The following is a 20,875-nucleotide window of genomic DNA, read 5'->3' on the forward strand; positions in this document are numbered from 1 at the left end:
AACTCTGATAAAAACTGACATCACCTGGAAATCTCACCTGCTCCTATCTTGCTCTCTTAGCAGAAAAACTGAAATTCCAGTTTTCAACCAAAAGAGAAAAAAATGACCATGTTGACCTAAAAAGATTATATAGGCCCACTGTTAATGGTAATGATAATTAGAACGAGATTAAATAGTGCTCTTTGGCGCTTCCGTGCATCGGTCACTGTAGATGCCTTCAAACGATTTGAGAGAAAAACTCTACAGCCCTGTGGACATTAGACGACTGATTTATAACCAGATTGTACAGAAAGTATATGGGAATTGTTTTTACACTTTACTGTATATTACTACACAATCACTTAAGATCCACCATCCAATTGAATTTTCATGATTGTTGCTGCAAAAAAAAAAAAGTTCCCACAGAATAGCTGATAATAATATTATCCCCTGCTCTCCTTACACCTGAAATGGTCACTGTTGGTTCTGGACATTTTAAATTGTTTATCTGTTTAAAAAAAAAAATTCCACGATGTTATTTATTAAAATAGAGTGGACATTCATTATCCATTTGGCTGATCTGGTGATAGGCAGCATGTATGTAGCAAATATGATTTTAGGATTTTAGCTTCTTCTAATTGCATCCAAAACTTCATCACTAATGTTTCTGTGCACTTCCTGAAACAGCAATTCATTGTTGTTGTTATTGTTGTTCTTTGAAGACGAGGAATAATTTTGAGAGCACCAGACAGGAAGTGGAAAATCTGATGCGAAGGATAAGGTCAGCAGAGCAGGACTTCAAAGCTCCAGGACAGTGGACTATGGAGGGCTTTCTTTATGTACAGGAAAAACGTGGGTACTCTCTCATCACAAATTACAACTGTGGGAACGCTGAGGTCTCAGTATAGTAATAATAATAATTATTATTATTATTATTATTATTATTATTATTATTATTATTATTATTATTGTTGTTGTTATACACTTCTTTGTGTTTAATTACCTCTGCCAACTTTGTTGGAGGAGGTTATGTTTTCACCTCCATTTATTTGTCTTTTCCCAACGTAACTCAAAAGGTAGTGAACGGATTTTGATGAAATTTTGAGGAAAGGTGAGCCATGGGCCAAGGAACAATTGACTAGATTTTTATGTAAATGTGGATATGTATGTGGATCCAGGATTTTTTTTTTGTCTGTTCCCACCATAACTCAAAAAGTGGTGAATGGATTTTGATGAAATTTAGTGTACAGCTTTAGTATTACCCTAGGTTCAAGTGATTTGATTTTGATATTGATCTTGATCAGGATCCAGATTTTAGATCAAGATAACTCAAAAAGTAGTGGATGGATTTTGATGAAATTTGGTATCTAGCTTTGTCCTAACCCAGCTTAGAATCGGTTAACTTTTGGAAGTGATCCTTATCTTCTTCTGGATCCTGGATCCAGAAAACTGTAATAGGGTAAGTATTGGTCGGATTTCACTAGAAGTTGGTGAGTGGCTTTCTATTGATACTAGAAGGAAAAATGTGAAGTTTGATAACGGTCCGGATCCAAAAATTACAAATTGTCAATACACATAAATATCGTTCCATGTATAATCAAACCCCTGTATAATCAGTATAAAACTGTATATTCAGTAGGCATATTTATCAGTTATTCCATGAAATCGAGTCGTACATGAGCTGATAGCCGATGAGGCACGTAGCACCGAGTTGGCTATAAGCCATGTATGACGAGATTGAGTGGAATACTTGTTTTATTTTATCCACATTCACTGGATTTTGAGAAACAGAGCATTTTTATTTTTATTTTTTGCAGTGATGTCACAATACACTTTTCTGAGATATCATAGAGATCATGCTTTTTTTTTATGGTTGCAAATTGCCTGGAAGCCGCTAATTTGAACAATTTTATGCTTAATCTTAACAAGTGTAAAATGTTATACATTTTATAGATTTTTTTATGTTTTTTCTCATTTCAGTGTTAAATATTTTTAAATTAAAAATGTTTCAAAATTAAAAATGCAAATAAATCCATTTTTGTAGATGTATCAAATATTTTTTTTAAATGCAAGTAGAAAATTGTTAGCAAATATGTATATTCTGATACATAACGTAGAAATTTTGACAATTGTGATATATTTTTGTCATTCTGTCCATCCCTACACACTACTTCCTTAAATACATCCATAGCTAAATGCTGCTACAGATAAATGCCCCCACACCCTTAAATGCCCCCTCAAATTTAATTTTAATTGTACCGCAACCACAAATGCCCACTCACTGATAAATGCACCCATATCCACAAAAGGCCCCTTCACCTCTAAAAGCCCTCATACAGATTTCCCCACAGTAAATGTCCCCACACTCACAAATATCCCTTTCATAGCTGAGCACTCCCACAACTTTTGTGTGTGTATTTTTGTTCTCTCTCTCTCTCTCTCTCTCTCTCTCTCTCTCTCTTCTCTTTCTTTTGAATTATCTTCTTTCTTCCTTCCTTTCTCATTTTCTGTCTTTGCAAGAAAAAAACCACTAAGTATTTCCTTCAAGAAATGCAAAAAATATATTTTAATATAAGCAAATAATTGCACATCATTGTTAAATATTTGCTGAAGACCTTAACCTGTGTGTTAAAGGTCCTCTGGGATTCACGTGGAGCCGACACTACTGCACATATGACAAAGAGACGAAGCTATTCACCATGAGCAGCTCTGAAATCAAATCTGGAAGCAAGCAGGTAGAACTTTGGATTTATAACATTATATTACAGATTTGCATAACACTTTACTATGCTGAATAAGTGGTTCTCTGTGGGGTTTTTTTTTTATGAAGAATGGACTGATTCTGAGTCCACCTGAAATGTACAAGCTCAAGTCGTGCATAAGGAGAAGGACAGACTCCATCGACAAGCGATTCTGCTTCGATATTGAAGTGGTAGAAAGGTTTGTTTTCAGTTTCTGCACTTCTGCATATTATAGCACATTTTTTCTCCCTCAATTCCTTCCAGGCTTTTGCGAGGTCAGTAAGGACATTATGACGTTTGACTTTAGAGGGTGTGGTAGAGAATTTAAAAAAGAAAAATATTGCATTTTCCACTTTAATATTTTTCTTGGCAACTTCAGAAGTCTCTCAGGGACTCCATTCAACATTCTTTTCTCTACTTCCTTTCTTCTTGCTCTTCATAACTGAAGAAATAACACTTGTCAAGGGATTCTGTTCAGTTCTCTTCAATGTTTCTATAAAGTCCACCGGTATGTCAGATTTTTCCTGCTTTGTGTTGTGATTGCACGCGTGCTACCACATGCTACCAGCTACTTACAGCTCCTTTCACATGCTGTGCTTAGCCTTTACATCTTATTTTTGCAACTTATCACATGCTACTTACTACTAAATATGCATTGTCAACTCCAGAATTATTGGCACCCTTCATGACAATGAGCAAATTGGATATAGGAAACGCAAAAATGCAAAAAAGTGATATTTTGACTTTTAATACAACCCCGATTCCAAAAATGTTGGGACGCTGTGTAAAACGTGAATAAAAACATGCAATGACTTGCAAATTCTTCCTGACTTATATTCAGTTGAATACAATAAAAAGACAGAATATTTAATGTTCAAACTGATAAACATTATTGTTTTTGTAAATATACACTCATTCTGAATTTGATGCCTGGAACACATTCCAAAAAAGTTGGGACAAGGGCAACAAAAGATGGGGAAAGTTGTGGAATGCTCAAAAAACACCTGTTTGGAACATAATTGGAAAGGATCGGTTGTTCACAAGCAAGGATTCGGCAAGGCTTGTTTTTTTTTTGGTGAAAAACTGCATGAGCAAACAGTCCAACAATAATGTTTCTCAATGTACAGTTTCTTAGACTTTAGGGATTTCATCATCAACAATCCATAATATCATCAAAAGATTCAGAGAATCCAGAGAAATCTCTGCACATAAGGAGCAAGGCCAAAAACCAACATTGAACACCCATGACCTTTGAGGCAGTACTGCATTACTGTGTAATTGTATGAAGGATATTACTACATGGGAACATTTTGGAAAACCGTTGTCTGTAAACATCACTGCATCTACCAGGCAAAGCAAAAGCCATATATCAGCAATGTCCAGAAATACTGCCGAATTCTTTGGGCCTGAAAGTGGAAAAGTGTGCTGTGGTCTGACAAGTCCACATTTTGAATTGTTTTTGGAAACCATGGATGTTGTGTCCTCTGGGCTAAGAAGGAAAAGGACCATCCAGATTGTTACCAGCACAAAGTTCAAAAGCATCTGTGATGGTATAGGGGTGCATTAGTGCCCATGGAAGCATCATTAATGCTGAAAGCTACATACAGGCTTTGGAGCAACATGACCTGCCATCCAGATGACGTCTTTTTCAGGAATATCCTTGCTTATTCCAACAAGACAATGCCAAGTCACACTGTGTACATGTAACAACAGCGTGGCTTTTTAGTAAAAGAGTGCAGGTGCTAAACTGACCTGCTTGCCTGCCATTGAAAATGTGTAGTGCATTATGAAGCACAAAATACAACAACAGAGACCCTGGACTGTTGAGCAACTGAAGTTGTATGTCAAACAAGAATGGGAAAGAATTTCACATTCAAAAATTCAGCAGTTAGTGTCCTCAGTTCCCAAATGCTTACTGAGTGTTGTTAAAAGAAAAGGTGATGTACAGTAACACATGTTTTTGGCATCAAATTCAGAATGAGTGTATATTTACAAAAACAATAAAGTTTATCAGTTTGATCATGAAATAGCTTGTCTTTGTATTGTATTCAATTGAATATAGGTCAAAAAGTATTTGCAAATCATTGCTGTCTGTTTTTATTTATGTTTTTCTCAGCATCCCAATTTTTTTGGAATCAGGGTTGTATATGAGGATACTGCATGGTTTTATGTTAGCACACCATTTTGGTAACTGAACAAAATGTTTCCAGGTAGTGCAATTATCTCACACAGGACACAGACCAAAATTTCAAGTGATATCAGTTCAGGCCTTGTCTAAAATAACAGCACTCAATCACTTCCTGTAATTTCTCACAAGGTTGGAGACACTTTAAGCCAGTTGCATTGTACAATCATCAATTGTACAATTGTATTCATGGACTGTTTTCACACTTGGTGGGTTTTTTTTTTCCTCTGTTTTTTTTCCTCTCTAAACCACCTTCACACATACTGCTTGTAGTCTTATGGGAAGCGGATACAAGTTGACAGGAATTTGGCAAGATAAACAAACATGGCAGACAAAGTTCTGTCTTGTTAGTGAGCAATATAAGGAGATTTGCATGTTGAATGAAAACTATGTCATTGCTAATAATACAACACTGCAGTATAACAAAAATTATGTCTATTTTTGGGACATTCACCGAACAACACTCTATTTTTGCCATATTCACCAAACAACCTCCCGAAATAAACCAATCTTTTGAAAGCAAGCTAGGCTAGTTAGTTAGCCAGTATTGGATAGAAGTATGCTGTACTGTAACCACATATTGTCATTATGTGAACTGTATTTTTTTTTTTTGTACCAGCAGAAAAAAATATCTGGTGTGAAAGCACCCTTAGGTTTGTTTCAGTTCAGAGTTTTGATTCAGAGTTTCAGCAAGGTTCAAAGAGATTAACCTGGTCATTGCAAACCAGTGGCTTTGTGTCTCACAGACTTTTCTGTGATACACTGGAGTTCATTATTTTTATTGAAATATTAACTTCCTGGCAGAGACAACCAAGTTTTAGGCTAAAATATGCAGTTACTTCGCAGAATTCAGTTCCTGTAACACTTGGCAAGAGGGTCCTCAGCTGAGCACTATTAAAATAGGTGATGAAGAACTTGAAGTAGTCAACCATTTCAGCTTCCTGGGCTCCTTCATCACATGAGATGGAGACTGCAAAATGGAAATCCTGTGGAGGATTGCCATTGGCAAGAGCGTGATGAAGAAAATGACCAGAATCTGGAAAGACAGAGATGTTAAGTTGTCCACGAAAATACAACTCATGAAAACTATAGTCCTACCTACCATGTTATATGGTGCTGAGTCGTGGATCATGACTATAGAAGCCAGGAGGAGGTTGCAGGCTGCAGAACTCTGGTGTTGGCGAAGATTGTTAAGAATTTCTTGGACCAGCAAGATCACAAACAAAGTTGTGATTTGAAGGATTGGGATGGTAGCAGAAACTCCTTTAGACGGCATAGCACTTCAGCTAAAATTAAGATATTTTGGTCATGTGGTGCGTATGCCGACATCTCTAGAAAAGGACATGATGTTGGGAATGATTGAAGGGAAAAGAAGGAGAGGCAGACCCAGAAACAGATGGCTGGATGAAGTGAAAGCAGCCATGGCAATGGACCTGAGGGATCTCATCTCTGCTGTACAGGATCAGGCTTGCTGGAGGAGGGTGTTAGCCATAGTCGCTAGGAGTTGTCCGTGACTCTGCGGCACCAGGTAACACTTGGCAAAGTTCCAGCACTGCAGTTTTTGGACTGCTGCTTTTCAAACAGTTTGTTTTTATGGTGATTTTACAACATGACCACCCCAAGAATGAAGTAAACTGTAACCTTATTTAGGAGTGTCAATAATTTTGACACATCTGTTTTTGAAAAAAGTATTTTCTGTCAAAATTTTGCTCCAGCTGTTTGAGTAGAGTTATTGGGTGTAATGTTTCTGTAATATAATTGGTGCCAATAATACGGAGTTGACTGCATTTTGGAATGGCACATCGAAAACATTACAAATATTACAGTGCAATTGTTTTGGTTTGGGTTTTTTTTCTTTGTGCTTGTTCTTTTTTTGTGTGTGTGGTTTTGTGCTGTTCACAGTTTTAAAAAACAGTCTGTTTAAAAACAGACAGTTGCTGTGCAGCAAACCTCTGAAATTTGATTATTCTCTTCCTCAGGCATGGCATCATCACCCTGCAAGCTCTGTCTGAATCCAACAGACGCCTGTGGATGGAAGCCATGGATGGAAAAGAGCCAGTAAGAACACACCCATTCCACCAATCCCATGCTATACAGTAGAACGGATGATGTTTATGCATGTAGCTCGAATCACAGCTAGTTTTTACGGACAATTTATAACCAATGATATGATGAAGCTAACATTTTTAGAAGGAGTCTCCAGTGTCAGTGCTTTGTATGGGTCTGATATAAAGCTCTTTCTTTAAGATTTCTGCCACTCAAAAGTCTAAGGACAGACAGAACTTTGCATTTTGTGGTTTCTTTGTAACAAGTTCCTTTAAAAAACAAAACAAAAACTACTTGTCAATTTCAACAGAAAGTGAAGGAACGCCTATTTATAGCTGCTTTAACATGATAGCAGGAATATGCACAACATTAACTGTAACTATAAATTGATAAAATGTATGAAGTATTGACTTGTTAAATGAAAGAAATGATTAATTAACTAACTAAGTATTTGTTTATTTGTTTATTAATAATTATTATGATTGATTGATTGATTGATTGATTGATTGATTGATTGATGGCGGCACGGTGGTGCAGTGGTTAGCGCTGTCGCCTCACAGCAAGAAGGTCCGGGTTCAAGCCCCGCGGCCGGCGTGGGCCTTTCTGTGCGGAGTTGGCATGTTCTCCCCGTGTCTGCGTGGGTTTCCTCTGGGTGCTCCAGTTTCTCCCACAGTCCAAAGACATGCAGGTTAGGTTAACTGGTGACTCTAAATTGACCGTAGGTGTGAATGTGAGTGTGAATGGTTGTCTGTGTCTATGTGTCAGCCCTGTGATGACCTGGCGACTTGCCCAGGGTGTACCCCGCCTTTCACCCGTAGGCAGCTGGGATAGACTCCAGCTTGCCTGCAACCCTGTAGAACAGGATAAGGTGGCTAGAGATAATGAGATGAGATGATTGATTGATTGATTGATTGATTGATTGATTGATTGATTGATTGATTGATTGATTGATTGATTGATTGATTGCAAACTGTTGTGGAATAAGAGGAATAAATCACTTCTGGAATCCATTATTCATTATTTTCCCATAGCAGCATTAATTTTTGTGGTTTATTCCTTACTTACAAAGTAATGAAAGCAACCGTGAACTATTATCTTTGTTACTTAGTTCCATGATTCAAATCGTCAAATGTAAAACTTTTTGGCATATTCAGAAGAATACATCTGATGTAAAAAAAAAAAAACAAACAAACAAAAAAAGCCCTCTTTTCTCAGTCATTCAATAAACTCCCTACAGGGCAAGTAAAACCAGGAGTGTGAGGTCATCCTTTATTGTGTTAAGATGTGTTTTTATGGTGGAGTTTGTCTCTGTGGTTTCCGGTACTGTTAGGACAGACTCATAAAAAGGTTCAAGACAATTAGCCAGAGTCCGGTTTGTCTGGAGTGATTGGTTTCTGAGCTTTTGAGAAGTTCCTTCCTGTTTCTGTTGAAACTTAAATAGACATATATAGCGTTGTCTCTTTTTTCACACAGACGTCATTCTCTGCATACATGAGAGGCAGTAACATAAGAAAAGGCTGTTCAGTTTGCAAACCACTTTTCTGCAACCCAAAACTGCATTTCCAAGATGAAATACAAGCAGGACAGAAGAATTTCAGTAACTCAGTATAAACATATACAGCACGTATATAACTACTAGAATTTCTAATGTGTAATTACTATTAGTGCTACAAAAAAGTTGCCGAATGTCAGTTAAATAAAGAAAACTATACTAAACAAGATTTCCAACATAGATTTCTACCAAAGTACTTTTAAATTGTTGTATTTAAGGTCTTAGTAATTGCTAGATTTCAGATTTTCTCTTGCAGGTGAACATCAAGAGTAAACCAGTTAAACTTATCAATAAAAATTCTCATGTGCTAGAATCAATTGCAAGACAAAGATATGTTATGACTGGTAGTTTGGGGCATTTCGGACAAATTATTATGAGAAAAGCGACTATTTTTAAAGCATTCTTAAAATAATATTTAAATATTTGTTGCTTCAGTTCAAATGACTGCACTGTTGTTGTTGTTGTTGTTGTTGTTGTTGTTGTTGTTGTTGTGAAATTATAAAATGTCATTGTACAGTGGATTTCCCCCCCAATGATTTATCTTTGTAACCAGCATCTGTTAAACTAGTGAAAGTTTAGTAAAATAGACTGTTTATGTTTATAAAATGGCAGTTTTACCCAGGAAGGCTTGCATTATACAACCCCAAATCTGAAAAAGTTGGGACGGTATTTTAAAATTGAAATTAAAACTGAGAACAATGATTTGTACATAACCTTTGACCTGTATTGCACTCAAAACAATTCAATGGCACATTATTTGATGTTTTAACTCATTCATTTTATTGTTTTTTCAAAATAAACACATATTTCAGTTTTGATGCTTGCAACACAATTCAAAAAAGTTGGGACGGTAAAATATTTCCCACTTTGTAATGTTGCCATTCCTTCTCACAACACTTAAAAGATGTTTAGGGACTGAAGACACCAAGTGATGAAGTGTTTCAGGTGTTATTTTGTCCCATTCTTCCTGCAAACAGGTCTTAAGGTGTGCAACAGTGTGGGGTCATGGTCATATTTTTCATTTCAAAATTCACCACACATTCTCTATTGGGGACAGAGGGGACAGGCACCCTCTTCATCCACAGCCATGCCTTTGTAATGTGTACAGAATGTGTTTTTGCATTGTCCTGTTGAAATATCCCTGGAAAACATGTCGTCTTGAAGGCAGCATATGTTGCTCCAAAATTTCAATGTACTTTTCTGCATTAATGCTGCCATCACAGAAGTGTATGTTACCTTTGCCAAAGGCACTGACACAACCCCATACCATGACAGACCCTGGCTTTTCGACTTGTTGCTGGTAACAGTCTGGATGGTCCTTTTATGTCTTTGGCCTGGAGCACATGGCGTCCATTTCTTAAAAAAAAAAAACCTGGAATACTGATTCATCTAACCACAATACCCATTTCCACTGTGTGATGGTCCATCCCAGATGCCTCCGAGCCCAGAGAAGTCGACGGCACTTCTGGACACAGATTTCCTTTTTGCACAGTAAAGTTTTAACTGCCATTTGTGGATGTAACTCCAGTGTTTGACAAAGGTTTGCCAAAGTAATCCTATCAGCTATAGATGAATAATGGTTCAAGATGCAGTGCCGTCTGAGGGATCAGAGATCACAGGTGTTCAGCTTAGGCTTGTGCCCTTGCCCTTTATGCACAGAAATTCCTCCAGATTCCTTGAATCATTTAATGATATTATGAACCATGGAGGGTGAAATATACAAATATCTTTCTATCTTTTTATGAGGAACATTGTTTTTAAATATTTCAAGAATGTTCTCATGCATTTGTTGACAAACTTGAGATCTTTGAGCCATCTTTGGTCTTCAAAGACCAGGCCTTTCCTGGATGCTACTTTTGTACCAGATCCTGATTACAATCACCTGTTTCAAATCACATCATTATTTATTTGTTTTACCTCATTACTAGCCCTAAGTTGCCCCGTCCCAACTTTTTTGGAATGCGTTGCAGGCCTGAAACACAGGAATGGATGAGTTTTTTAAAAATGAAATGAAGTTGACCAGACAAAACATGAAGTATCTTGGGTTCATTCTGTCTGCAATGAAATACAAGTCAAAGTAAATTTAGAAATCACTGGGGTTTTTTTTAGTTCATTTTCCGTATCGTCACAACTTTTTCTGATTTGGGGTTTTATTACTGTCATATTTTTAGCAATGCAGGAAGTCAGACTGACCGTGCTATAAAAAGAAATGTTGATGTGAGAAGAGTAATTGCCTTTTTTCCTGTGTTAGGTGCTGTAATAAGTTTTGTTTTCCTTGTAATCTTTATCTGTAGAAAGATCAGACATGCTGTGTGGAAGATGACAGACCTGTGGGTTTATATTTAATTCATGGCTGTTTATGGTCTGAAACTTTGTTCAGTCAGTGAAGGCGATGGTTAGGCATGATCTCTGACTGGATTTGCCCATAATAGTTTCACTCTGAAACAAAAACACAAAAGAAAAGCTGAATACACAGCAAGCACTGTGGGTTTGATTTGCCTGAACACTATATCTCCAGTGTGTATTCATGAACTCTAGATTTGTCTTATAGTATATAATGTGGTTGAGATATACATTTAATAATGGGATGTCTTGTTGTCTATAGATTTACACACTTCCAGCACTTCTGAACAAGAAAGAAGAAAGTAAGTTCACTCTTCTTACATAATGAGATGTCACAGATTTGAGAAATGTTCTGATAATGGCAGGTAATGCAAAGCTTTGTTTGTATGTGCAGCATTCCTAAATGAAGCAGGGTTTAACTTCGTCAAGAAGTGCATTCACCTTGTAGAGACAAGAGGTGAGACTGATAATTACATTCCTGGATGAGTGTCTTCCAGTATAAACATGCATGCTTATACTTGTGTTGTGATTCTGATTTAAAGGAATAGTTCGGTGAAAAAAAAAAACAACAATTTTACTTTTCCCTGCTTACCACCAAATGTAGTCAGTGAAACAAGACATTTTGAGTGTTTGTTTTGGTGTAAAGCGAGTATCTTCTTCAAAACCTTTTCTGTAAATATCTGCTTCAAACCACGCCCGGTTCTTCAGTAATATCAGACAGAAGTACTGATGAGGTCTGGGACACAGTGTGACTTACTGCAGTCTCTAAATATGAACAATGCTTTAACATTTAGAGGCAGCTATTATGAGCAACAGCAATTTGTCTGTCATAATTGGGCATCATTCTGCCTCTAGTCCAAGGCTCCAAAATGTTTTAAAAGTGCATTTTGAAAACTGATGATGTAGCTTCATGATGTCATTTGAAGAAAGTTTTTGAAGATTTAGTTAGGTATTTTGAGTGAGAGAGACTCATGTTGCAGGTTCAAACACTGAAAATTAGTTTTGGCCCTAGTAGCTTCAGTGCAAAATTAAAAAAAAAAAAAAGGCAGGGAGGTTTCAACTTTGTATCATCAGAGCTGCGGCTGTATGTCTTGGACACTCAAGTGAAGAGAGGAGCAGAGCTGTCTACTAATCACCACCTGGTAGTGAGCTGGATCAGGTGGCAGGGGAGGCTGCTAGACAGACCTGGCAAACCCAAGTGTGTAGTGAGGATGAACTGGGAACGTCTGGTGGAGTCCTCTGTTTGTGAGGTCTTCAATTCCCACCTCTGGAAGAGCTTTTTGTGCATCCCAGGGGAGGCTGGGGACATGGAATCCAAATGGACCGTGTTCAAAAGCCTCCATTGTAGAGGCGGCTGGTAGGAGCTATGGCCGAAAGGTCATCAGTGCCTGTTGTGGCAGTAACCTAAGAACCTGCTGGTGGACACCGGCGGTGAAGGAAGCCGTCAAACTGAAGAAAGAGGCCTTTTGGGCTTGGCTGGCCCAGGGGTCCCTTGAGGCAACAGGCAGACACAAGGAGTGCAGAAGGGCTGCAGCTTCAGCAGTTGCTGAAGCAAAAATCTAGGTGTAGGAGGAGTCTGGGGAGGCCATGGAGAAGGACTTTCAGTTGGCCTCAAGGAAGTTCTGGCAAACCGTTTGGCAACTCAGGAAAGGGAAGCAGGGCTTACCTCAGGCTGTGCGCAGCCGGGGAGGAGAACTGCTGACCCGAACTGGGCATATTGTTGGGCAGTGGAAGGAGCACTTTAAAGAACTCCTGAACCTGTCCTACACATCTTCCATGGAGGAGGTGAAGTCTGAGTACATAAGGGAAGCTTCACCCATATCTCTGACAGAGGTCACTGAGGCAGTCAAGAAGCTCCTTGGTGGCAAGGCACCAGGGGTGGATGAGATTTGCTCTGAGATGCTGAAGGCTCTGGACATTTGGGCTGTCTTGGCTGACACACCTTTTCAGTGTCGTGTGGAGGTCGGGTACAGTGCCTGTGGAGTGGCAGACCAGGGTGGTGGTTCCTCTTTTCAAAAAGGGGGATGGGAGAGTGCGCTCCAGTTATAGGGGTATCACACTACTCAGCCTCCCCGGGAAAGTTTATTCCAGGGCGCTGGAAAGGAGGCTCTGACTGATTGTCGAACCTCAGATTCAGGATGAGCAATGCAGATTCTGTCTTGGCCATGGAACGGTGGACCAGCTCTTTACCCTGGCAGGGTTGTCGGGGGGTTCATGGGCGTATGACCAGCCAGTCTACATGTGTTTTGTAGATTTGGAAAAGGCTTATGACCATGTACCCTGGGGGCTCTTGTGGGGGGCACTTCGGGAGTATGGGGTATTGGGGCTGTTTCTACAAGCCATCCAGTCCTTGTACAACCAAGGTGTAAGCTGTGTCCCAATTCTCGGCACAAAGTCAAACATGTTCCTGGTGGGTGTTGGACTCCACCAAAGCTGCCCCTTATCGCTGATCCTGTTTGTGATATTCATGGATGGGATCTCAAGGCGCAGCTGAGGTGAGGAGGGCGACCGGTTTGGGAACCTCAGAATTGCATCTCTGCTCTTTGCAGATGATGTGGTTCTGTTGGCTTCTTCAGAGCATGACCTTCATCAAGCACTGAGACAGTTTGCAGCCGAGAGTGAAGTGGCTGGGATGAGAGTCAGCACCTCCAAGTCTGAGGCCATGGTTCTCTGCTGGAAAACAGTGGAGTGCTTCCTCCAAGTTGGGAATGAGTTGCTGCCCCAAGTGAAGGAGTTCAAGTATCTCGGGGTCTTGTTCATGAGTGATGGTAAAATGGTGCATGAGATGGATAGGCAGATTGGGGCGGCATCAGCAGTAATGCAGGCATTGTACCGGTCTGTCCTGGTGAAGAGGGAACTGAGCTGTAAGGCCAAGCTTTTGATTTACCAGTCAGTCTACGTTCCAACCCTCACCCACGGTCATGAGCTTTGGGTAGTGACCGAAAGGATGAGATCACGGATACAAGCGGCTGAAATGAGCTTTCTCTGTAGGGTGGCTGGGCTCACTCTTAGAGATAGGGAGAGGAGCTCAGACATCTGGAGGGATCTCAGAGTAGAGCCACTGCTCCTTCATGTCGGAAGAAGTCAGCTGAGGTGGTTCGGGCATCTGATTAGGATGTCTCCTGGGCGCCTTCCTTTGGAGGTTTTCCGGGCATGTCCAGCTGGGAGGAGACCTCGGGGTAGACCCAGAACATGCTGGAGAGATTATATATCGCATCTGGCCTGGGAGTACCTTGGGATCCCCCAGGAGGAACTGGAAAGCGTTGCTGGGGAGAGAGACACCTGGAATACCTTGCTTAATCTGATACCACCGTGACCCGACTTCAGCTAAATGGAAGAAAATGGATGGAGGGATGGATGGATGAAAAAAAGAGTTTGAGATAAATTTGTACAGAAGTGACTCACTAGACAAAGAAAAACTGATCAGTATCACATTATAGTGTGAAACGTTTATTGTCATGACAAGATGTTTTTCATATTTTAACAAGATATTTTCACATTATAACACAATTTTCATGTTATCATGGCATACAAACATATCACATTATAACAAGAAACTTGCATTTTAAAATCCTTCTTAGTGTACACATACTTATTACATTACCATATTCCTTAGTTTATCTGTTCTCTGTACACTTTCCTCGTTCAAACATGAGCTTCATGTTATAGCCTAACAATATAAATTATCTTATGATGTGAAACACTTTATAACAATAATACATCACATTATAACAAGATAATAATAAATAGTATATTATTATAATGAGAAAAGTTTCTGTTATAATGTAAAAAGCTTGAATGTGGTAATAATGTGAAAATATCATGTTAAAAAATTAAAAACATTTATATAGCAATGAACTTTTCATGTTATGATGTGATACTGATCTGTTTTTCTTCTTCTAGTATAGCAGCGATACACTTCCATAGTCTTGGCTGATTAAGGAAAAATTTGTATAAAATTGAGTTTTCATCAAGTGATTCATTTTTTAAAGTTACTTACAGTACAGTGGTGGATAAATCAAAGCTTTACTAGCTAGCCTATAGTACCAGTGAAAGTTTAGTTGTATTAGCCCAGTTTTTGTTTTAATTGACCAGAAAATGAAAAAGTGGTAAATAAATGTTGTTAACTAAAGTAATGTTAAGCTCCAGTCACACTACAGCTTGCGATGCTTTGCCATGGGTTATCGATGAAAATGAAGTGTTTTGGTGACGATGCATGGCGATATACAGGTGAGCTAAAAGTTGTGGTCATACAGCAGGCGAACACTTGACTGTCACACCTTTGCACGCTCAAGCGGCCATGCTCACTCACAGAACTCAGTCGTTATGGGAAACACCTAATGCTGATTTGAGTACAATCAGCATGCGCATATAAGGACACAGAGGCTTTGCGAAGTATTATCACTGTCACATTTGTATCTACCCATATTTATGACTATGCTTTTGGTTTTGTTTGTGTTCTCTTTTTGTAAATATCACGCCTGCTAATAAACACTCCTCCTGCACTTAGATCCATCTACCACTGCATACCTGACAGAATATTTGCAAAGTCTCTGTGAAAACAGCGTCCTTATATATGCGTTCTGATTGCGATCAGGTGTTTCCCATAACGACTAGGTCCCAAGTGCACGCACAACATGCTCTGAAGGATCCTCAAATGTAAATGCACTTTATATGTCTCAGGGAAGGTTAGGCTGCGCTGAGCCACTGTGTTGACGAGGCTAACGTGAGCATCGGGGACATGGATTTGAGACAAATACATCTCAAGAGGCTCAAAGAAGGTTCCCCAAGCTTCAGGAAATATTCTCAAGCCCATCTGCGAGTATTTGCCACTTAGTTTGCTGGCGAAAATATCATCATCAAATTTCAATGAATGCATTTTTGGCCACTCACGAGGTGGAGACACAACAAAAAATAACTCGCGAAGCTTGGAGAACAATTGCCGTTTGTTCTTGCCGAACAGTTGCATGATTGGTGGTGATTAGGGTGCATCAGTTGCCCTCACTTTCATAAAATCTGATGCATTTTTGTTTGGGTGTTCCTTTTCACCAATAAAGACATCCTGTAAAAGTTTTTGACCATATTCAAAAGTCTAATGGTGGCACCATGAGATTCATTTTTTGCCAAAAAACGCTTATTTTATGTTTTCGCATAAGGTTTGAATCACAATGTTGGACTCCATTTATTGATTTCTTGTGAGCCAGAGATCATGTTAAGAACCTTTGCAAGCGATTGAGAAGCATTAATGTGATTCATAATGCATTTGTATTGTTTAAAAGTAGTTGAACAATGATTCAATGAACAGCTAAAACTCAAACTGTGCTTGATAATATATTTAGAATATGTACTAAAAATGTGGCTCTAAGATATTTACTCTATAAGGTGCCATAATGTTTCATGAAAAGTGATCGAAATTTTGTCATAAAAGTCATAAAATAGCAGCTTTTTCCATAACTTTGAGCTCCTGGTGCCACCATTAAACTTTTGAATTTTGTCAAAATATTTCACCCAGTGTGTTTTCTTACCAAAAGGAACATAAAAACAAAAATGCATCATGATCGGAGGAACTTTTCATTTTTAGGGGGCAACTGATGCACCCTAGTGGTGATGCTACCAATTTTTCATCACTAACTATTCGCAAACCCATTATGAGCCGTAGTGTGACCAAGGCCTAAGAGCACTTAATCCCTGACCTAGGGATATTGCACAATTATTGTTTATATTTTCGATGGAGTTTACAGTACAGTTATGTAAACCACTTTGAAGAAGGGCACTTGCTAAATGTTGCAAATGTAATAAAATACTGTTAGCTAGATAAGTACATTAATAAAGATTAAGGGGAATGAACAAGTAAATGATTAATCCTCTTCTAATAAAGTTTAAACTGCAAAGTGATGAATTGTGCATGGTGTGTAAGCAGGAAACAGTTTCATGTTGCACTTCATTTAGCTCAGTTTTGTTTTCAAGGTGCATGTTCCTAATTCTGAAAAGATTTGTCATCTGTACATACTAGTTTAGAAAGAGTAGCGTGCATTGACACAGCATTGAGGTGCACCACAAGCACAGTGAGGCACATTACATTTATACACATACCATACCAATGAAAACTTGTTTTGTAAAAGTGTTTTGGGGTTTGTTAAGCCTAGTTGAATAATTAACAGTTATTCCACAAAATTGAGTCGTACATGAGCTGATAGCCAAGTTGGCTATAAGCCATGTACGACGAGATTGAGTGGAATAATTGGGGGGGGGTTCCATCCACATTCACTGGATTTTGAGAAACAGAGCATTTTTATGCCTCCGCCACCGTAAGGTGCAGGAGGCATTATGTTTTCAGGTTGTCATCTGTCCGTGCGTGCATGCGTCCGTCCCGAAACCTTGTGAACGCGATATCTCAAAGGCTAATGAAATGAATTTCACCAAACTTTCACCATTTGTGCATTTGGGCACAAGGATAAACTGATTAGATTTTGAGATCAAAAGATCTAACGTCCGTGCATGCGTCCGTCCATGCGTGCGTCCGTCCCGAAACCTCGTGAACGCGATATCTCAAAGGCTAATGAAAGGAATTTCACCAAACTTTCACCATTTGTGCGCTTTGGGACAAACATGAACTGATTAGATTTTGAGATCAAAAGGTCTAAGGTCAAGGTCACTGTGATGTCAAATGTCTGTCCGAAAACCTTGTGAACACAAAATCTCCAAGGCAGATGAAAGGAATTTCACCAAACTTTCACCATTTGTGCATTTGGGGACAAGGATAAACTGATTAGATTTTGAAATCAAAAGGTCTAAGGTCAAGGTCACTGTGAGGTCAAATGTCTGTCCGAAAACCTTGAGAACACAATATCTCCAATGTCTACAGACAAGTAATTTCACCAGGTCAAGATTACTGTGAGGTCAAATGTCCATCCCCAAATCACAACTTAATAAGGCATGTAGTCTACCGGGTGGAGGCATCTCCATTGACGCCGTTGGCGTCGAGTTCTATCTAGCTATTTTTATTTTTTGCAAATTCAATAAATAAAAATTGTATACAAAACGTCTGACAAAATAATTTCCGCTTAGAATGTAAACAAACCAGCGAAATGACAGTAGCAATTTGTGAAAAATGTGATGATAATAATTGGAAAATAAAAAAGATATGTTCTTACCATCAAATACTTTTTATTCCATCTTTTGCTGTTTTATTTTTTGGGGTTTTGTTTTCGAGTAGAGTTTTTATTTCATCCTCGGTTGGTTTAGCAACACGCTCCGCCATTTTGTTTTCTTTACTCATGGTATATGAGCTGATATCCTAGTAGTAGAGTAGCCAATCAGAGCGCAAGATTGCTCATATCCAGTGAATGCGGATAGAATAAAAACAGGCATGAAATCCGTTTGTCCCAGGCACCTGGGCTCTTCCTTTGTTCACCCCTACAGTGTGTACATGATATATTGTTTTCTCATATTGTTATACTCATAGCATATTGTTTTCTCATCCCTGTAAAAAAATATATGTAAATTCCCTGTATTTTCCAGGTATCCAAACAATGGGACTGTACAGAATTGGAGGTGTGAACTCTAAAGTGCAGAGACTTATGACGTCTGTGTTTGGTAAAACTCTAAGCATTTTAATTTCTATATAAATTCTTTATAATTTATTCCTGTCTTATCACATCTTAAATAAGGAATAAAACAGGTCAGGGCATGCTTATAGGGAAATAATCAGTGACAGGTTGATGCATTGCTTCTTGACATGAAGAGGATTTACTGTTACCACCCTGAAATTTTCTGTAACAGCATAACCCCAAGAGTTTATCCAAGTTCCTGTTTCTGTTATCACTCACGCCATTGCAGTTCCCATACCAGGCTGGGGGTTTTTTTGTTTGGTTTTTTCTCTCTCTTGAACATAATAAGACAAAAATTGCAGCTTGTAATGGCATAGAGAAACCAGAAAGCATAAAGTCTTCCATACTGAAGACTTGCCCATGTTGCAAAACGTAAAGTTCTATTTTAATTCATTATCTATTGGCATTTGTCCTTGCAGCTGCCAAAGCTCCTGCAGACATGGACCTCGACCCGGACACTTGGGATAATAAGACCATCACTAGTGGACTCAAAAATTACCTCAGGTTAGGAAATAATTGAGTAAACCCTAATTCATTGGTTAATATCAAAAGCATGTGTGATAATTCAGCTGCTCTCTGCCTGCAGGTGTCTGGCTGAACCCCTGTTAACCTACAGACTTCACAAGGACTTCATCATGGCAGTCAGTGAGTTCTAGCTGCCCCAACTTGTTCCTCAGAGCGTTCCAAAAGGGGAAATGGAAAATGAATGTTTAAAGCATTGCAGATGATTTTAACGAACTAAATCTTCACAAAAATGTGTGTTGCATTTTTAGAGTCAGACGATCAGAACTACAGGGTCTGTGCAGTTCACTCTCTCGTGCACAAGCTGCCGGAGAAGAACAGAGAGATGCTGGACATCCTGATCAAACATCTGCTTGTGTAGGTTTTTCTGACAGAACACAGCATTAAGATTGATTTAATTTGGTAACTGTTATAACAGTAGTACCTTTTTCTTGGTTATGCTATAGCAGAAGTCTGCATTACGAGCATAGACAAGGGCTTTGTCTGTGGGTGCTTCGATAAACAGTGGAGTTGGTGTGATGAAAAAAATGTGGTTAACTTAATCCGGCCTTGTTGGAAAAAAATAAAGATACAATAGGACAAAATAAAATATTGTCCTAATGGTTTCCATTAACAGGCTGATGGAAAAATGGGAATCAGTAGGTCAATTTCCATTAGGCAGGGTTTTTTTTTGTTTAAGCTGACGCATTTGCACTCTTAGGATATGAGGTTAACTGTAGCGCCATAAAGGGTTCTTGGCTTTGTCTCTCTGGAGGAACCATTTAAATAATTTATGTAAAAATATCGCAACAAAGTATCCAGGCGGCATGGTGGTGTAGTGGTTAGACCGTTGCCTCACAGCAAAAGGTTCTGGGTTCAAGCCCAGTGGTCGACGGGGGCCTTTCTGCGTGGAGTTTGCATGGTGTCTGCGTGGGTTTGCTCCAGTTTCCCCCACAATTTAAAGACATGCAGCCATGGCCTGAAGGTTAGGCTGAAGTGCTCTTGAGCAAGGCATCTCACCCCCAGGTGCTGTAGCATAGCTGCCTACAGCTCTGGGTATGCGTGTGTGCTCATTGCTCACTTGTGTGTGTTCACAGGTTAAATACAGAAAGGAATTTCACTGTGCATAAGTGTACATGTGATAAAGTTCTTCTAATTCTTTTCTGGGATGTTTAAAATTAGAGTCCTCACCAACTCAAAGAACCCTTGACGGACCTTTTTTCTAAGAGTTATGATGCATACTGCGATCACAATTTGGAGATCCGCAGTAGTGAAAGCAAACTGGGGTTCATTTTAAACCTTTTTTTGTATCATTCGCAGGGTTTCCACACACAGCCAGAAAAATTTGATGACGGTATCTAATCTCGGCGTGATCTTTGGCCCTACACTGATGCGCTCCCAAGAGGAGACCGTGGCTGCCATGATGAACATCAAATTTCAAAACATCGTGGTGGAGATTCTCATCGAGAACTATGATAAGGTAAGGGTGACTCATTTTTTGACTGTTTTATTTAATTAAATTTAACAGCAGGTGTCACTGTTTAGCAAACACACAGAAAGGAATTCATTAGTCGTGCAGCAGAGGCTGACAGTCAAGTCTTTGTTCTCAGACATGCTCTCAGGTTCACTGCCTTATGAAATTGTGATGTGATTTATAGCAACAAGCATACTAAATATTATTGTATTGACATTCCTCAGATCTTTCATCAGTCTCCAGATCCCAATGTGCCTCTACCTCAGCCTCAGGCTCAGTCTCGCTCCAGCTCACGCCGCAGCAAAGCCATCTGCCTATCCTCAGGTCCACGCAAGTCCAGAGGCTTGTACTCGCCTGCTCTCTGTCTGGCTGATGCTGACAGTGTGTATCCCTTTTCAGTTTGACTTACATTATGTGAGGCTCTGGAGGCTCAGTGCCAACTCT

General features: G+C 39.2%; 1 protein-coding gene across 1 annotated transcript in view; it reads left to right on the forward strand.

The window, feature by feature from the left end:
- Positions 1 to 20,875, forward strand: part of arhgap42a (Rho GTPase activating protein 42a) — a 111,021-nt gene that overhangs the window by 71,461 nt on the left and 18,685 nt on the right. The window contains exons 8-19 of the mRNA XM_060936107.1: positions 702 to 831; positions 2,614 to 2,714; positions 2,810 to 2,919; positions 6,885 to 6,963; positions 11,109 to 11,148; positions 11,241 to 11,303; positions 18,368 to 18,442; positions 18,876 to 18,960; positions 19,043 to 19,101; positions 19,230 to 19,335; positions 20,278 to 20,437; positions 20,656 to 20,812. Coding sequence (XP_060792090.1) covers positions 702 to 831; positions 2,614 to 2,714; positions 2,810 to 2,919; positions 6,885 to 6,963; positions 11,109 to 11,148; positions 11,241 to 11,303; positions 18,368 to 18,442; positions 18,876 to 18,960; positions 19,043 to 19,101; positions 19,230 to 19,335; positions 20,278 to 20,437; positions 20,656 to 20,812 — 1,165 coding nt within the window. The remainder of the gene's footprint in view (positions 1 to 701; positions 832 to 2,613; positions 2,715 to 2,809; positions 2,920 to 6,884; positions 6,964 to 11,108; positions 11,149 to 11,240; positions 11,304 to 18,367; positions 18,443 to 18,875; positions 18,961 to 19,042; positions 19,102 to 19,229; positions 19,336 to 20,277; positions 20,438 to 20,655; positions 20,813 to 20,875) is intronic.

The sequence above is a fragment of the Neoarius graeffei genome, chromosome 12 (assembly GCF_027579695.1).
Source record: "Neoarius graeffei isolate fNeoGra1 chromosome 12, fNeoGra1.pri, whole genome shotgun sequence".
Classification (NCBI taxonomy): domain Eukaryota; kingdom Metazoa; phylum Chordata; class Actinopteri; order Siluriformes; family Ariidae; genus Neoarius; species Neoarius graeffei.